General features: G+C 37.3%; 2 protein-coding genes across 3 annotated transcripts in view; both read left to right on the forward strand.

The window, feature by feature from the left end:
* LOC139949441 (gamma-aminobutyric acid type B receptor subunit 1-like) overlaps positions 1–13,564 on the forward strand; it is a 68,412-nt gene extending 54,848 nt beyond the window's left edge. Inside the window, exons 14-20 of the mRNA XM_071947770.1 lie at positions 2,204–2,336; positions 3,335–3,442; positions 4,061–4,186; positions 6,289–6,472; positions 6,866–7,017; positions 9,118–9,258; positions 12,527–13,564. Of these exons, the coding sequence (XP_071803871.1) occupies positions 2,204–2,336; positions 3,335–3,442; positions 4,061–4,186; positions 6,289–6,472; positions 6,866–7,017; positions 9,118–9,258; positions 12,527–12,583 (901 nt within the window). The 3' untranslated portion in view covers positions 12,584–13,564. The remainder of the gene's footprint in view (positions 1–2,203; positions 2,337–3,334; positions 3,443–4,060; positions 4,187–6,288; positions 6,473–6,865; positions 7,018–9,117; positions 9,259–12,526) is intronic.
* Positions 13,565–14,033: 469 nt separating this feature from the next.
* The window catches only part of LOC139949438 (gamma-aminobutyric acid type B receptor subunit 2-like), a 34,653-nt gene continuing 28,664 nt past the window's right edge, over positions 14,034–20,022 (forward strand). Inside the window, exons 1-2 of one of the 2 annotated variants that reach the window (XM_071947768.1) lie at positions 14,034–14,072; positions 14,668–14,829. Coding sequence is in view for 1 of the 2 variants with exons in the window: in XM_071947767.1 (XP_071803868.1) it covers positions 18,027–18,269 (243 nt within the window). In the remaining variant the exon portion in view is untranslated. Of the gene's footprint in view, positions 14,073–14,667; positions 14,830–14,855; positions 18,270–20,022 lie in introns of those variants that run through there. The other variant, XM_071947767.1, reaches the window with a different exon arrangement.

The following is a 20,022-nucleotide window of genomic DNA, read 5'->3' on the forward strand; positions in this document are numbered from 1 at the left end:
AAAAAGACAAATTATGGCCTGATCAAAACCGAAAGGAAAATATTCTGAGACCCCTGAAAAAATGAAATTTTGAGGGTAAAAAATATGGTAAAAATGTTGATTTTGCAAGCTCTAAAAACATACTGTAATGCACGTTCTAAAAATAGCACAAGGGGGAAATTTATAGCAATATTTTTTTGTCTCAAGTAAAGCCAAGGATGATACTTTGTAGTGATGTAAAAGGTTTTATGAAATATTTTTGTTTTTTGGTGGGGTGGAGTTGTAAATATTAACTTTAAAAAAAACAGTTTTTCATTCCCCAATATCGGCCCAAAGTGGCCTAAACACAAATGAACTGTTACCATGGCAACGTGTTATATTATGATTTGAAATGTTAATGTTGTTTATTTGCACCCCAAGTCCCTACCATCCACAAAGTATAAACAAAATATTCCTTTTCCTTTACCATGGACACGTATGTCGATATTATGTGAAAAGACCCTTAAAAAGGCATTTTTCATGTTTTGGGGAAAAAAGTCTAGTTTTGAGGCAGTACTGGCCCAACAAGATACAATTGCCTAAGTTTTTGACACCAGATATGGAAAGACCAATGTTGGTCCTAATCACAGACGAAAGGAAAATTTTCTGAGACCCCTGGCAAGTTGACATTTTGGGGTCCAAAAATAGGGTAAAAATTTCGATTTTGCAAGTTCTAAAAACGTACTGTAATGCATGATGCAAAAATAGCACAAGGGTGATATTTAAAGCAATATTTTTTTTTCTCAAGGAAGGCCAAGGATGATACTTTGTAGTGATATAAAAGGTTTTTTGAATTAATATTGCATTTTGGTGGGGTGGAGTTGTAAATATGAGCTAAAAACCAGTTTTTCAGACCCCAAAACCGACTTAAAATGGCAAAAAATTAAAATGAGCCGTAACCATGGCAACGGGCTATATATAGAATTGAAAATGCAATTTTGTTTACTTGCACCCCAAGGCCCTTCCACCCACAAAGTATAAAAAAAAATCATTTTTGACCGTGAGCAACTATGTCAACTATTTACCTGAACTGACTCTTAAGCACTGTATCAATACATGTAGTTCCCTGAGATATTTGCCCGTGGATTTGTTTTCACAGGACTCGGGGGGGGGGGGGGGGGGGGGGGGTGAGTACTGAGTAATCAATGCTTACTACTACACGTCCGTGTAAGGGTAAAAACAAATTATAGAACTTTCATTCAATTGGTTCTCAATCATATCTTCCAGGCACCGGGTAAAACTCTCAGTTATCAGTTTTCAGCCTGAAGACTGTTTGATAACAACTTTTATTAAAGGCAGTGGACACTTTTGGTTATTACTCAAAATAATTTTTAGCATAAAACCTTACTTGGTAACGGTTGATAGTATAAAACATTGTGTGGAACGGCTCCCTCTGAATATGTAGTTTTCGAGAAAGAAGTAATTTTCCACGAATTTGATTTCGAGACCTCAGAATTAGATTTTGAGGTCTCTAAATCAAGCATCTGACTAGTGTGACAAGGGTGTTTTTTTCTTTCATTATTATCTCGCAACTTCGACGACCAATTGAGCTCAAATTTTCACAGGCTTGTTGTTTTATCATATATTGAGAATCACCAAGTGAGAAGACTGGTCTTTGACAATTACAAATAGTGTCCAGTGTCTTTAATTGGTAAACAAATAAATTGCATCGCCTCAATAAATAGAGTTTTCAAGAGGATGGTTTGGGTCAGCCAGGGCCCAATGTCATCAAGGTAAGCACACACACTTAATTATGCTTACCAAAAAAAGGGTTTCCAACAAAAATGCAATTTTACATGTGACATTTGTGAATGTTATCCACCCTTTTTGTGCTTAACTTCTTAAGCAATTTTTTGTGCTTAAGCAGGGCCTAGGGCTCTTTTTCATAAAGCCTCTAAGAAATGTATCGCTTAGCAGAAATTGGGTACCAGGGAAAATTCAATAAAGTTAACATTAATGCAACTTACCCCAACTCATTTTTTGCTCATCAAATATATTTACTATAAGATGAAATGCTAAACAGTTTTATGAATTTTTGCCCAGGTCTCTACTAAACTTGGCTAAAAATTAATATAGATATATACTAGCAGAAGATGGAAATCATAATTTTTTTTCCATTTCTTTAGTAAAAAGTACTGCAAAGTAAAACCGTTTTTTTAATATCAAAATAATTTTATCGTTTTAGGGTGATCAAGATGTCTAGTCCAAACATCAATAACCTGATGCTTATTGGAGGTATGCTGGCATACACTTCAGTCATCTTCCTAGGGGTCGACACAGGGATCGCTTCTGCAGAAACATTTGTTCTCATGTGCAAGGTATTGATAAAGGATTTAAAGGGTCAATTTAACAAAGATAGTCCTAACTTAGGACTACAATCCCGGCCAATGCGTTCTAATGAGCTCATGATGCTTCATCAGCCCAGAACTTCCACTCTTTGGGGCAATAGGTCATTTTCTGTGGCATCAGCCCGGGTGTGGAACCAACTCCCACTGACTGTCAAATCATCTCCATCCATCACAACATTCAAGACAAACTTAAAAACTCACCTGTTCAAACAAGCATACTCACACAATCCTCAGTCCTAATTTAATTTGTCTTTCTCTCCTCAAGCACCACGAGCGCCTCCCTGAGGCGGATACCAGTGCTCTATTAAGTGTTCTTTATTATTATTTTATTATTATTATTAAAATGCTTGGGCCAACCATTCCTAACGTTACAATAACCACTCCCTGTCCACTTCCCCGTGACAATAAAAATTCTCTCCCCCGTCCCCCTTCCCCGCTCAATGTTGACTGGAATGCAGAAGACCGTGCAACAATGGGAACCAACATTGTAGACGGCAGAGGGGGGGGGGGGGGACCAACGACATATGGCCCGGGATTGTAGTCCTAGAGCTCTTAAAAAGGTATTAAAAACTTAAGGCTAGTCCTAAGTTAGGCTTAACTGGAGATAAGACTAGGTCTTTACGTTGTGTTAAAGTCGCCCCCTGTAAGGCAAAAATAAACTTGTTTTTTTTTTCAGTTTTCTCTTGGAACTAACTTGTTGTTTTAACATTGACCACGTTTCCAGGCGGATTGTTTCACATCTCATCAACTCAATGTGAAAAGAAGTTATTCCTCAAAATGAATACCTAAATAAAAGCTGCTTTTCCAACAAAGTACTATCTGTTAAGCTGAATGGAATTCCTGTACTTGACTTTTTACTTTGCAAGCTCTGAGTATAGGTTATCGTCATCCCCCTGTTCAACTTAGTTACTCTATTTTATTTTTCCCCTAACCCAAAAAGTTCATTTTCTGTTATTGTATCCATATAGGCCAAGACATGGTGTCTCTCCATTGGGTTTTCCTTAGCTTTCGGATCCATGTTCAGCAAGACGTGGAGAGTGCACAAAATATTCACCAACAAAACGGCTATGAAAACGGTAGTATTTTCTTCCTTGTATTTTTTTTTCAATTGGTGATCTTTCAAACTTGCACTTCATTGAGTGCTGATTTTCTCTTACTGTTCCTTAAAATAATTATACGGTAAATGTTCATGAGATGCAGAATCTTATTGTGTCAATAATTTTGTGCTGTGGAATCGGTGTTGAGTGTGTCAGTTTCAAGGACGATATGCCTCTTTTAACTCGCACATACTCTTGTGTGGATAATACATGGGGCAACTTTCTTCACTAAGACCTTCCGAGTCTTTGGGACAGTTTTAAACTCTTGATGATGTAAGAAGAAGTCACGTTTTTCTAGAGTTGCTTAACACATTTCTTTTAACAGAAAAGCAAAGAGATGCTAGGGGGCCATATTTTTATCTGGGTATTTTTTTTACCAAGAATCTATGCAACTTTTTCTCGGATCAGCTGAGTTCCTCTTTTTCATATTCTCATTTGTGCCGTTCACACTCAAAAACACATCGCACAAAACCAGTGTTATATTGGAATTTTTCGGTGTAGTTGCAGTTGCATGCCTGATTTGTAGGTTCAAAACACTAAAAAAAACAGGGGCACTGAATGAGTTAATTGCAACAAATTGTTATTTTAATTGTGCAGGTTCTTATGAGGGACCAGTGGTTGTTTGGCTACGTTGCTGCTCTAGTCCTGATCGATGTTATCATCTTGGTTCTATGGGAAATAATCGACCCTGTGCTGGTGAAAGAATACTACGGAAGCACAGTGGTTCGTAAAATACTTCCTTGTCTTCCCCTCTTTGCAGTATAAAGGCGTGTCCGAATTAGGGGCTACGGCTAGATATCTGCTTCATTGTGTGTTGATCAAAGTATAGGACAGCCTTAGCAACACACTAAGCAACAGCCGTAGCTTTAGCTGTAGCCGTCGAGTCAGATAAGACCTATGGGCCATTTCACACTTGTCAATTTACAGTACAGGCAACCCGTTTTAGGCAATCTATAAACTATTTTACATTTCAATGTTCAAATTTTTCTCTTGAGGACTGGGATGCATCGTTTGGAAATTTACTTGTGTGTTACCAAAGTGATTCTATAGCATGCACTGCAGAAGGTTATAATACCTGCCTCATGTGATAGGACCCTAAGCCAACATGACAAGTACATGTAGTGATTTAGATTTAATTTCGATTATCCAGATTTTGTTAATTCTGCATACAAAAAATGAGAACATTTCTGTTTCTGACAAGATCAGAGACAGCACTTAACCATAATAACAATATCAGACAGTTCTGGCAAAAGAGGGCGCCCTTTTTTGCAACAGTAGAGAATTTCTTACGAGGTAATGATTTCAATACATTGTTTAAATACATAGATCATTCGTATGTGTACATGTAACAAGCTTTGTTCTGTGGAGAGTCAGACGACTTCTTGTATCACTGTCTTTGGAGTTTACTTTTGTTCCTATGATATCTATAAGGTTTCAATGTTAGCAGTTACGATTTAATTTGTCATTTTCAAGTTAAAGCCATTGTATATCACAGATTTACAAATAATTTACAGGGTTTACAGAAGGTAATGGTGAAAGACTTCTCTTGAAATATTGTTCCATGAAATGCTTTACTTTTTGAGAAAACAACATCAATTCTCGTTAGCTAGAATTACGGATTTATCTTAAACACATGTCATGACATGGCACAACGCGCGGAAACAAGAATGGGTTTTCCCGTTATTTTCTCCCGATTCCGATGACCGATTGAACCTAAATTCTCACAGGTTTGTTATTTTAAATATTAGTTGTGATACACGAAGTGTGGGACTTGGACAATACTGTTTATCGAAAGTGTATAAAGGCTTTAAAGGAATTGAGTTCTTTTCGTATAAAACACAATGTCCACAGATTTACACTAAACTCACACCGATTGAAGATAATGATAGAAAGCTTACCTTAGAATAATACTTGCTCAGGTGCAATAATTTTTGAGAAATTAGTTAAACGTGCTTAAATAATTTTCGTCTCTTGAGACAAAAATGATTTTCTTGACTTGTTTTACTCATTTCTCAAAAACTGCCCTTTAATCACATACATTACGCGCTGTTACTAATAACTATGAATTGCGTTACACGTAATTTAAATTGGCGTACATTAATTTGGGCGCCCAACACGCGAAGCCAGCCAGCCTTGTCTTTATCAACAATTTAAACACCCCCACGTGATGCGCTCTCCACCAATAGGAATTGTGAAACTGTCTGGGGTATTTATAAATAACAACTAATAGCTTAATCAGATTAACGAAACATACACACAGGTCCTATTAAAGCATAGTTTTTGTAGAGACATGATTAATTCTCAGATTGAAAAGAAAAACACAATGAAACATTTTGATAGATATTGTTTTGTCTGAGTTTGTTCAAGAACAAGTATAAAATGAAGTTGTGTGATGACGCTTGAAGCATACACACAGGCCCTATAGGGGACTTTCGGGACGCTTGGTGGCAGCAGACTTACCAGTTAAAATCCATTGTTCTCGGTCATGTGTGCATGCTCAGAAGTACGTAAACAATGGAAATTTACCTGGTAAGTCTGCTGCCACCAAGCATCCAATTAAAGTCTCCTATAATAGCATTTTGCTAGAGACATGAATTATTCTCAGGTTGAAAGAGAACCTTACAAAATAAAACATTTCATAGATATATTTGTTTGATGTTGTGAGAACTGTTAAGTATAAAATCAAATTGTGTTGATGATGCTTGAAATTATGTAAAAAAAAAAAAAGATTTCTTTGTAGTCCTAGGTACTGATTGTGAAGAAAAAATTTGTTTTGAGGTGTTGTAAAATCTGTAATGTTATTATTTATATATTTGAATTCTTAGACTGATCCAAAAAATGATGACATTGTTTACAAATCAACTCACACAATTTGCGAGTCGGCCAATCATATTTACTGGATTGGGAGTTTCTACGTCATCAATGGTTTACTTCTAGTATTTGGAGCTTTCCTAGCCTGGGAGACCAGAAAAGTATCCATCCCTGCACTCAATGATTCTAAAAACATTGGTAAGTTCTAAAGGGTTAATTTGAAACAAACTTCTTTGTCGTGGATTGTCTGGTTCTGTAGTTAGAAAATCAAAATCAAATGTTAAGAGTTTCAATTCAATTTGAGTTTTGAACTGAATTGCATGCACCATATTTTTTGGAATATTTCGATGCACTCAAATGCAGTCAGACGTTTTAACATGCACTTCAAAAACCCAGGAATATACACACAAAATTCCTTCTGATGGCATTCTCGCTCATTCTGTGAGATTAGGATTTGAGTGTCTTGCTCATGAGCACAGGTGTTGAGATCATGACCAGGTATCAAACCCACATTCTGGTGACTCAGTTGAATTGAGGCGAGTTCAACTTTACAAGTTTAAATTACCATTTTTTTTCTTACTTCTTTTCCAGGAATTTGCGTGTACAATGTATTGATTTTATCATTCGTTGGTGCTACAGTGTCCTTTGTTTTAGTGGAGAGGAGTAACACCCACTACAGTCTAATTGCCACACTTATATGGGTTGCAACCACACTCACACTCTGTCTAGTATTTGTACCAAAGGTATGTATCAATTGAGATGGAACTAAAGGCAGTGGACACTATTGGTAATTAGGCCTACTCAAAATTCTTATTAGCATAAAACTTCACTTGGTAACGAGTAATGGGGAGAGGTTTATAGTATAAAACATTGTGAGAAACGGCACCCTCTGAAGTACCATAGTTTTTCGAGAAAGAAGTGATTTTCCACGAATTTGATTTTGAGCTCGAAATCAAGGATCTGAAAGCACACAACTTTGTGTGACAAGGGTTTTTTCTTTTCATTATTGTCTCGCAACTTTGACAGCCAATTGAGCTCAAATTTTCAAAGGTTTGTTAATTTATGCATAATATGTTGAGATACAGCAAGTGAGAGGACTGGTCTTTCACAATTACCAATAGTGTCCAGTGTCTTTACAGTACTTTGTAAAATCAAACCCTGGCTAATAAAGACATGCCTGGGGCTGTTATGATGGGTAGGCGGAGGAACATGTTCCAACACCCTTCTTGTTGATTTGAATCATGCTAATTTAAAAACAAAATTACAGCATTTAAAACAATTTTTTATATTTTTTTTCAAATAATTGATGACACTGGACTGATAACTTGCATTTGTTTCTTCTTGCCTTGACAATGGCAATGCTCTTCTCTACAGTCTTCCTAACAACCAGATTTCCCGACTTTAACGCCTCCAAAATACTGCTGCCCGCATTGTGACAATGTCTAAGAAATCCTGTTCCATCACCCCCATTCTGAAACAACTACAATGGCTCCCTACGAATCATCTTCAAGCTGATGCTCATTGTCCACAAAGCACTTAATGGCAAGGCTCCCCTCTATATTTCTGAACTTCTTCAAGAAATCTTTGATCAAGTTCCATGCTTTTTCTCATTGAACCCAAGTCTCAACACTAATGGGGAGACAGGTCTTTTTCTTCAGCTGCGCCACGCATCTGGAACTCTCTACCACTAATCTTAGATCTTGTCTTCGTTCCACAACATTCAAATCTCTTCTCAAAACTTATCTTATGTCACAGGTTTTCAAGGACAAATTTTTGTTGTGTCTGTTTTTCTTTGTTTTGTTTTTGTTTTGTTTTGTTTTGTTTGTTGTTGGTGTTTTACTGCGCCTTGAACACCCAGCAGGGTGGATACGTGCACATTACAAGTCTTATTATTATTTTTATTTATAACTTTAAACATTGTATATTGTTTTAAATTATTTATTGCCCCTAGATTACCCACACACTTAAACAGATTGGGTGTGGGTGCAGGTATATGTTAAAAGTGATTTTTCCACGGCTTGCAAGGCTGTTGTTACCCAATACTTTGTAAAAAATGAAGAAAAAAATTGATTGCTTTTTAACATTAAAGTTGCATTCAAGGTGACCCCTTGGGCTGCCACTTCCCAGGTTGTATCTTAAAATTGGTTGTGATCCCTGGCTACACAGCAGCTTACGCTTATAGGCCTTATAGGCCTTATATGACTTGTGACTGGCACCGCTGAACAAATTGTGTTTGACAAAGTAGCGAGATCGCCAATATAGGGCTGATATTTTAGTTGGTAAAGTGCTGGTATGTAATTTGGAGGCAATGGTTCAGTTCCTGGTCAAGTAAATTGTTCTTTGTTCAAACCACAACAAAACTGTATTTTTGTGACATAAGTCAAGCTCTTCTCTCAATGTTGTTAAAGGAGAACGTTGCCTTGGATCGGTCGAGTTGGTCTATGAAAAGCATTTGTAACCGTTTGTTAAAAAATTGATATGGTTAGAAAGATGTTGTAAAAGTAGAATACAATCTACACAAATAGGCCCCCAAATTGCGTGGTTTTCGTTTTTACCTCGTCGCCGACCAAGTTAATTCGCGACGTAAAATGAAAACCGTGCAATTTTTAGTGATCCTTGTGTGTATCATTATACTCCACTTCTAAAACATCTTTCCAACCATATGCATTTCATAACAAACGGTTTCAAACGCTGTTTTATAGACCAACTCGTCCGATCCAAGGCAACGTGTTCCATTAAAAGAGCCACAAGATTGCCTCAATAAATAATTGGTAGTTATATGAAACTAGGATAACAAGATGAACTAACAACTTTATTTATTCACATTTACAACTGTGATATAGATTAAAACCAGGAACGCAGTCCAGCCGGCTCAGAATTCAAACATCTTACCGCATAATAGAGTTTACTCCATCAACAACAAAAAAGAGTTACAGCTTCTCCAAGAAGAGATCGCAAGAATGAAGGAGAATTGCAAGTGCTTGGTAGGAAAATTTCAAGTTTATTGGGAACTTATAGGAACATTACAGAATTGTTTTTTGCTAACAAAACAGTTTTTGGCAGTGTAAGCGCTTTATGTAATCCAATATACACATAAACTGACAAACCTTTAGAAGGTTGAGATCGATCAGCCATCTGGGTCACGAGAAAATAGTGAAAAAAAGATACACCTTTTGAATGAATAAAACAGAACAATTTCAAGGGATTCTTTCTACTATCAGCATCATTAGACTGTTTTATGTAAATCTGTGATCTTAGACGATGTTGTATTTCTTAACAATTCTGTAAAGTTCTGTAAACTTTGAAAGTTGATAGGAGGTTAGGAATTAATTACAGTAAAGCCCTTTTCACACTACTGTGTTCCCCGGGGGCAACCCTGAGGAATAATGGCCGGCCCTTTCACACTTGGATCGCTTTGCCCCTGATCTACCCCAGCAAATGGGCATAACCCCGGGAATATCCACCCCTGCTCTGGAGCAGTAAAACCCTGGGGTATTCTTGAAATGTTGTGCAGCCGGAGCTTCCTCTAGTCGGGGACTGTCACGTGAAAGTGCGCTGGGAAAACGTTCGGGTAAAAAAAATTCATCTGGCACAAAGTTTTGTTGGACTAGGGTCTAGGTTTTTAATTTTTACCAAATCAATCCTCAGCTGTTCCGCATGAGTAAACAGTAGCTAATTACTTTTATCCAATTTTAATTGGCTTGCGCACAAAAGCAAAAGGGTTAAAACGCCGAAGTAGGGAAGAAGATATGTGCTTTGTTGCTCACAAACTTTCAATGATGTGACATAACAGATTGGCAAGTTTTGGTATAAACATGATGGTCATCTCTGTACATTTCCACATTTATGCACTGTATGAGCACAACATGGTTCGTCCACAGTAGGGCATACACACCACAACAGAGATCCTTTTGGGTATCAGAGTACCATCATACTAAAAGTGTCTCTGCAGTGCTTCAAGGGTTCCGCCAGCAAGAGTACCCAAACCTTCCCTCAACACGAGTAACAGTTTACAAACGAACAAGGAACGGTCTGGCTGAGCCAGAACTGGTCGATCTGCTGCAAACATCCCATGTTGCATTCCTCATGATGATTTCCATTTGGCCTTCGTCCATACTTAGTAGACTCATGGAGGACTGAGGGTTCATCCAATTTCCTGGCAAATTTGTGAGCAAAAAAGCACATACCTCACCTCCCCTACTTCCGCATTTGGTTCTGTTTTAACCCTTTCACTTTTGTGCGCAAGCCAATTAAAATTGGATAAAAGTAACTAGGTAGTGTTCACTCATGTGGAACAGCTAAGGATTGATTTTGTAGAAAGTTAACAGCTACGACCTTGGTCCACCATTTTGTAAATGTATACCTTTTTTTGAAACACCCTGTAGTACAAAATAGTTTTAGCAACTAAAAAGTAAACTGGGGTTACTCGTACCAAGGTGTTATTATGAGTCAGGGTAAACTTATATTTTCCTGTGTATGATTTGTTTCTGTTTAAACTTCCTCATAATAGATGGCTAACATTGATTCTAGTTCCTGTTTATAATATTGGCTGTACTTTCACTTTCTCTATGTTTATTGTCAAAACTCAAAAAGCATTTAGCCGTATAAAGTGCATTGTTTGCTTTGGGTGTAAACAGATCAGTCTTCTCCCTTGGTGCACTTCAACATGTGTATAAAATAACAAACCTATGAAAATTTGAGCCCAATTGGTCGTCAAAGTTGAGAGATAATAATGAAAGAAAAAACACTCTTGTCCCACGAAGTTGTGTGCTTTTAGGTGCTTGATTTTGACACCTCAGAGTCTAATTCTGAGGTCTCGAAATCAAGTTCATGGAAAAAAAAAAAATCTTTCTTGAAAACTACATACGTCATTACTTTAGAGGGAGCCCTTTCTAACATAGCTCCCCATTACCCGTTACCAAGTACCAATAGTGTCCACTGCCTTTAAGCACTATAAACTCGGTTTTACTTTTCCGAGTTATGTGAACAAAAAAAATTCAGGCAAATCACTTGGGTGAGATTTGAATCCCATACGAGTGCTTTGCCTGTGACTTTGTTTTTCACAGAACAGTGCTTATGACACATTGGTATAAGGGTTACATCAAATGATATTCTTTATCCACGATGCAAAACTAACATCTATAGACCTTTATCATTTTGTCATCATCTTAGTTATGTTCCAATTCCATAACAGTTATATATGCTAACTATCATTGCGCAAACATGGCACCAGACTGTTATTTCGTCCAGCTTCAGTTTGGTTACAATAGACCGTATTGAATATGACGTCACCGTTCAAATATCTGTGCACTTGTGTGTGCGTGTGTGCGTGCATGTACCGTTTAAATCAAACTGGGAATGTTGCGTACTGCGTGCTTCATTGATGAATGCATTTGTACGCTCATACGGTTAACCCTACAAGATGGCGACTTTCATAGCAAAACAGGGGTTATTCAATACGGTCTATGAGTTGGAATGGAGTAAAATCAAGATGACCACACTGGTATGAAGGTCTGTTAGAAGGTATTGTTGAGTTCAAAGGGAGGATACTCTTTGTTCATGTTATATACACCAATTAGGGTTAGCTCTGTCTAATCAGTACTTTCCCGAGCTCTGTGAAAGTAAATCACAAGCAGATGACTCGTGTGGGATTCGAACCCACAACCCTTACAATTGTAGAGCAGCGTTTTACCAACTAGACCACCAAGATTACATCCTAGCTAGAGGCAGTTTTGAGTCCTATGTTTTAGCAGCGGGTACTGCAGCGATTTAAAGGCAGTGGACACTATTTGTAATTACTCAAATTATTTATTAGCATAAATCCTTTCTTGGTGACGAGTAATGGGGAGAGGTTGATGGTATAAAATATTGTGAGAAACGGCTCCCTCTGAAGTGCCATAGTTTTTGAGAAAGAAGTAATTTTCCACGAATTTGATTTCGAGACCTCAGGTTAAGAACTTGAGGTCTCATAATCAAGCATCTAAACGCACACAACTTCGTGTGACAAGGGTGTTTTTTCTTTCATTATTATCTCGCAAGTTCGATGACCGATTGAGCTCAAATTTGAACAGGTTTGTTATTTTATGCATATGTTGAGATACACCAACTATGAAGGCTAGTCTTTGACAATTACCAATAGTGTCCACTGCCTTTAATGGATGGATTTAACTTTATCCACCAATTGTTTGATTTTGTTATAAGAAACGCTTTGAAAAATGTGGCACTGAATGAAATTTTGTTTTCTTCCCCCAGGCCTCGCCCACAAATACCCCCCAATGTGTTGTTAGGCGCCAAGGTGCGATGCTGTGATGGAGAGGAATTGCCCAGCGTCGACAGAAGGCAACTCAACGGTTTTGAAGGAGATCACATCACCTACAAGTCATGTTTACTACTCCCTGGATTGTCTAAACCAGGTCAAACAATTGAAGAAACTTGTTTGTCTTATCTGCGACTTGAGGCAGCTTAGCCTTCCTTGGGAGCTCAGATTGTCTCCTTGCATACTCTACAGCAATGAAACTATAAATAGTGCTTTACGGCACCAGAGAGGGCGTCTCAAGGTATTTTTTTCTATAAGGTATGATTTGTACATTTATAACTGCTAGAAAGCAGTCGTGGGTGCTTAACTACAGAAAGCCTTGTACTTCTCTCAGATGACACCCCCATTGTCTTCTGTTTTTTATTCAATTTTTGATACATGTGTTTAACTTGGTTTAGTACAGACAATGTGACCTCTGACGCCACTCATACAACCATAACATGATTTGCGCACATACCTTGTGTTTTGGCAGCCAGCTAGAAAACACACGCAATCTTACCATGACTATGCGTCTTTTTGCCCGGCGAACATAACGTGTGCAGTGTTTTGTCAACAGAGGGCGGTTTGAATGTAAACATAGGGTCACATCGTCTATATTACCTTGTAAATATTATTCATTGAAATTGTTTGTTGTGTGGATGGAAATAAAACAAACAATTAACAAACAAAACAAAGTTTTAAATAAGGAATGTTTATTAACATAGCACCATGCAGTTGTTGACAAGGTATTGTGGCTCATTCTGCAGCCAGCCATACAAGAAAAAACACTGGGGCTAATTCCCCTATTCTCGGTGATGAGTGTAGTTGTGTTCTTTTATGTGTTTTATTACACATAGGACCTACAGTATGACACATCCGATTGCAGAAGCAATTACTGGTAAGTGTCTTGCTAAGGAGGCACTGGACACACTGGTAATTGTCAAAGACCAGTCTTCTCACTTGGTGTATCTCAACATATACAAAAAAATAATAAGCCTGCACAAATTTGCAAGAGAATAAATGCCCTTGTCGCACAAATTGTGTGCTCTCAGATGCTTGAATTCAAGATGTCAGCTGAGGTCTCGAATTCAATTTAAATATTTTAGTGAGAATTTACTTTGTTCTCCAAAACTACTTTACTTCAGAGGGAGCCGTTTCTCACAATATTTTATACTATCAACAGCTCCCCATCGGTGATACCAAGTAATTTTTATGCTAACAATTATTTTGAGTAATTACCAATAGTGTCCAATACCTTTAAAGGGACATTCTTTTGTTTTTTGGAACCTATTGCCAATCTGAATGCCAAAGCATTAACTGTGTCTCGCTTAAAGGGAAGGTATACCTTTGGTTTTTGGATCCATTTGATTGTTTTAATCGTACATAAATAAAGATAAATACAATAAAACTGATGTGTGAAAATTTTATTTCAAAAGGTGGCCGCGTTTCAGAGATATCACCGAAAAAAATGGAGTGATTTTGTCCACGCAGGAAGAAAAAGCTGTAAGTGGAATACATAATCTGAGAAGCATTGCTGTAAGTAATGCTTTCCAGATTCAAACTGTTTTGGAATAAAAACTAACATATTTTCCATAACCACTACTTCAAAGTGAAGTTAATAACAACATGCTCTATACTATCAAAAGCTACTGTATTTCTAACGGAGTATGTTAGGTTATTACCATTAATTTTAAAGTCACTGGACACTATTGGTGATTGTCAAAGACCAGTCTTCTCACTTGGTTTGTCTCAACATATGCATAAAATAACAAGTCTGTGAAAATTTGAGCACAATTGGTGTCGAAGTTGCGAAATAATAATGAAAGAAAAAAACACCCTTGTCACACGAAAATGTGCGCCTCCAGATGCTTGGTTTCGAGACCTCAAAATCTGATTTTGAGGTCTCAAAACCCAAATCGTGTAAAATTACTTCTTACGTTACTTCAGAGGGAGCCGTTTCTCACAGTGTTTTATACAATCAGCCTCTCCCCATTACCCGTTACCAAGTAAGGTTTTATGCTGATAATTATTTTGAGTAATTACCAATAGTGTCCACTGCCTTTAAGAGTGACTACCAAACATATACCTTCCCTTTAAGGCCACGAGTGTCAAGACCGGGACCTGAACCCATACCCTGCTGACCAGAAACACTTAGAGCTTTGATTTCTGGAATGTCGTCTTAAAAGAGAGCCAATTGCAAAGAGTGTGCCTTCAAAGAGATGCTTGAAACCGCAGAGCAGGGACCTTGAAAGAAAGCCCGGTCAGATTTTACATTCTCAAATTAAATTGATAGAACACTATTGGTAATTGTCAAAGACCAGTATTCTCACTTGGTGTGTCCCAAAATATGCGTAAAATAACAAATCTGTGAAAATTTGAACTCAATTGGTCATCGAAGTTTCAAGAGAATAATGAAAAAAAAAACAACACTTTTTGCACAAATTTGTGTGCTTTCAGATGCCTAAAGGCTTCAGGCCTGAAGTCTTTTGATATCTGATTGTGAAATTACCTCTCTTACAAAAACTATGTTACTTCAGAGGTAGCTGTTTCTCACAATGGTTTAAACTATCAACAGCTCTCCATTGCTCGTAAAAAAAAACAAATGTTTATGCCAACAATTATTTTGAGTAACTACCACCAGTACATTTAATCGAGGTAGATGATGGTTTTTGATGTAAACTGTTGAACAATCAAAACCAAAACCAAAACTAGACTGCATTCAAAACTATAATGTTATCAGGTGTCAAAAGTATAGGTTCAAAATTAAACAACATTATGGGAAAAGGCTATAATTAACCAGTTCACAGTTTTCACAGAGGAACAACAGTACACAAGTGACTATTTACCTTTACTTCCTTGTTGTGCTGTTTTGTGGTTTCCCCCCAAACGATTCGGATCGCGGAGGTTTTTATATTTGGGTCATATAGTCATAGAATGATGAGAGGCGAAGTTAAGGTAAAGCTGACATAGTCGCATACAGTAAAGTCATATTTTATATTTTATATGATCAACTATAAACCTTAGTAAGCATATGGTTTACACTGCTGTTGAGGCGGGAGAAAATATAGTGAAAACCATGCATTTTATTAACGTGAATCGTTAAAGCCATTGGACCCTTTCGGTTCAGAAAAAAAACAAAAAGTTCACAGATTTACAAATAACTTACAGGGTTTACAGAAGGCAATGGTGAAAGACTTCTCTTGAAATAATAGTCCATGCTTTACTTTTTGAGAAAACTGCAAAACAATATAAATTCTCGTTAACGAAAATTACGGATTTATTTTTAACACATGCCATGACACGGCGAAACGCGCGGAAACAAGGGTGGGGTTTTCCGTTGTTTTCTCCCGACTCCGATGACCGATTGAGCCTAAATTTTCACAGGTTTGTTATTTGATATAGAAGTTGTGGTACACAAAGTGTGGGCCTTGGACAGCACTGTTTACCGAAAGGGTCCAATGGCTTGAAGTAGGTTTTAGATACAGTTCTGGAGTTATGTCTTCATTCATGTCTTTCATTGGTTTCGGTATGAACTTCATAACTATTCAATAAACTTTCAGACTGAAACTGGGAAAAACTGATTGCAAGATTAGGGTGTAGTTCTAGCTCCTATACACATTCATTCAACCATAGGCCTGTACACGAAGGAACAAACCTGTGAACATTCTGACTCAATCTGTTGGGGGATGGTGTGAGTCATGCGAAAATAGTTTAAACCATGCATTTCTCCGCATGTAAACACATAGTCCTTAAGTTTGGTTTGAATAACCGAAAGTAGCTGTTGCACCTTTTAACATGTTAATTTACAGTTTTAATTTTTCTTGAAGATGATTTCAAAAATATCAGAAAAATGGTTCTAATTTTAAATGAACTTCATAATCATTAAGATGCTATACTAAAATCAAACATTGGTGTATGTTATCATTTAACCAGTCCTGTGTAATACCTGTTATATAGTTTCAATTGTGCACCTTACAACATAGCACTTCCTTTGAAAGTTCCCCTCGCTGATTGATCAATCACTATGTCCACATAGTTTGATCATGGAGGTATTTCTACCTCCATGGTTTGATCAAATAACATCCTATCCGACGCAAGGATCGTGAGATCCTGCCATGTGAGGAAACTCGGGATTTTGTTTTAAACAGCAAAATAAAAAAACACAGGACTGGTTCTTATGCTCAGTGGAAGGTTGCTTTCTGTCTTTATACTTCCGTGAGAAAATAATTTTCTTATCTATAAAAATGGTTTATTTATTTAGAGAAACAATGTCATCGCAGCATACCGCTGACTTGCAGAATAACTCACAATCGTTTAAAGTATGGCACTAATTACTTACAAGTTTTAACAATAGGTTTTTTATTATCTCCCTCATGAACACATACATGCGACGACAATGAAGAAACAGTGGAGAATGATTTGTGAACCATTGTGAAAAGCAAGTCTATGAGCTTTGGTGCAGCAATGCGGACCGCTGTTTGCTGGAATGGGCGGGGTATGGGGAAAGGGTTATAGCTGCCCGATCGAGAATGATTTCAACAATGAAATAGTCAGGGACTATAAGTAAAATGTGAAATGGTTAAATAGTAATTCACTCTAATGAGCGTCGTACATCTGTAATAACGAATAAATACGTTAAAAACTACGGCATTAAAAACTAAACATTAACAATATGGTGGGGCAGACGGGAAAAAGTTCCACATATTAATCTTTGATAATTCAAAGTTATTTTTTTCAAAACAACACCCCACTTTAAAACTGTAGCATACTATGCCAATAATTTTCTTCCCACGCGACATGGTTTATAGCAGTTTGAATGCGTCGAATTGCAACGTGGCTTTTAATAGTACTACGTTTAATGCCACGTGCTTGCGCAGCGAATTTTAAACCAATAACCGCGCCGGTTGGTATGAACGGCCGAATGTTACCAAAACATCCGATTATGTTAGCAGATTTCTGCTCAAATTAAATACTGCATTATTGAGGTGTGAGATTGGAGTTATAAAACATTTCCCATGACTGGTTGCTCTGTAGCCAACAGAATCAACCATGTTTTTGAATAGGTTTGTACATTGTTACAAACCGTGGCCATCCGTTTTGTCTTTTATGGCTTTCCATAGTTTTCCAACCTCAGTTGACAAAACTCGCGACGGGCTGTGGCGTTGCGTTGGAAAGCCATATTAAAGCTTTCCATATCGGGAACTGATCAGAATTGTTCAATATTTCAATCGCATGGGTTTAGCTACTTACGGCAAGTCCTAAAATAATATTTTGTGTAACGTACGAATGTAATGCATAATATAGCAAGACAGTTTTTAAAAGCAAAAATTCTACCTGTCAATTAGATACACACGTGGTTTTACCGCAAACCATTTTTTGGTTGTATATAATGTGACGGTTGCTATACACACTTCACACTGCTCAGAATTTCTCCGGTGGAACGTTCGCTCTGTGACCATGTTTTGGTTTCGACTGCCGGTGTTTTTCGTTGTAATCACGGCAGCAGTTCGTCCATGTGACAGCCTCGATTTTTCAAACTCAACCGTAAAACTGTATCTTCTTGGGCTGTTTCCGATGACTGGTTCATGGGCCGGTGGACAAGCCGTTCTACCCGCTACGAAGCTCGCCGTGCAAGACATCAATGCTAACCCTGATATCCTACCGGGATATGAGCTCGTTTTGATTCCAAAGGACACATCGGTAAGACTGATTTTTTGTTTGTGTTTTTGCCTGGCAATGACGATTGAAAAGTATATAATTTGTGTTTGTTAAAGAGACATACAGAATTGGTTTTGCTTGCAACACAGTTGCTGGCAGTGTAAGCACTTTACGTAAATCCATCATATAAACTGACAAACCTGTAGAAGTTTGAGATCGATCGGCCATCTGGGTCACGAGAGAAAAGTGAAAACCGATAACACATTCAACGTGACATCGATTCAAAAGAGAATTAAATGAATAAAACACTCACTGAGCGATTAATTGCAAACGGGAAATTAGTCTTATTTATTTCTCATCAACTATGACATTTCAGACAGAATTATTTCAAGGGAAGTTTTCATACAATCATCATCATTATAGACCGTGTAAATTGTATGTAAATCTGTGGTCTTGGGGTTGTTTTCTTACCTATTCTGTATTGTTCCTTTAAAGTCACCTGGAAATAGATTTGTTCTTCTTTCAAACATAAGAGTATATGCTTACGAAAAATAAATTTTATTTTTTAGTAATTGTTTGTCACGATTTATATGTTTTAAAAATATATAAAGTTGTTTGGGGGGCTGACTCCGCCTACCCCTTTTGTGACGTCAATCGAGGCAGACTTTGCCTGCAATGCGTATAGTAAACACGGGTGTTATCCGTCGCGTTTTGGTCGCGTTTTTTAGATATCGCCGAAAATCCGGAGTGAATATTTTATCATTGCACCTAGGAAGAATAATCTCTCAAAGGAATAGATAATATGCGAAACGTTACTGACAGTAACACTTCTCAGATTAAAGACACCGGACACTATCGGTAATTGTCTTCTCACTTGGTGTATCTCAACATGTGCATAAAATAACAAACCTGTGACAATTTGAGCTCAATTGGTCGTCGAAGTTGCGAGATAATAATGAAAGAAAAAACACCCTTGTCACACGAAGTTGTGTGCTTTCAAATGCTTGATTTCGAGACCTCAAATTCAAATTCTGAGATCTCGAAATCAAATTCGTGGAAAATTACTTCTTTCACGAAAATTACGTTACCTCAGAGGGAGCCAATACTGCACTAGTGTCCTGTGCCTTTCAACTTTTGGTGCATACATATCTTTTTAAATGACCACATTACTTCAAAGTGAAATATTTCTCAAGCATGCTTTGTACTATCGAAAGCTAGTGTAGGCTCAATAACCAAAAGTTGTTATTGCCATTACCAAACGTAAACTTTCCATTTAAAGGCCGGAACAAAAAAAATTCTTCCAAAATGTAATGTGCATTTCATTCCAATCAGTAATATTCATCACGAAATCATATTGAAACTTTATTTTGAAGCAGACCTATAATTGTTCCAGTCAGAATGACTGTTTTTTTTTTCTTTTTCTTTTTTGCAATTCATTATATGAACATGTTTTGTGAACATAATTGCTTGTATTCATTAGAACACCCACACAAACTGAAGACGTTAACTTCTGATTAGCAGAGTGTGGGTTTTTAACCGCTCGGCCACGACACTTCCAACAAAGAAACAAAGAAAGCGAAACAGACGACAAAGCAAAAAAAAAATATAGTCCCAGTCGTGACACTTGTGTCCTTACAAGACACTTAAATGACCATGATTGCTTCGAAGAAGCAAGTCACAAACTTTTAACCAATTGTAACAGTGTCAATTTTTGCTCGGGCCAAAATGCTCACCCTATATTTCACATGATTTTTTCTCTCTTAAGAAATCGGCTGGGCCTACTTTTGAATACAAA

This window comes from Asterias amurensis, chromosome 17, assembly GCF_032118995.1.
Source record: "Asterias amurensis chromosome 17, ASM3211899v1".
Taxonomy (NCBI): Eukaryota; Metazoa; Echinodermata; class Asteroidea; order Forcipulatida; family Asteriidae; genus Asterias; species Asterias amurensis.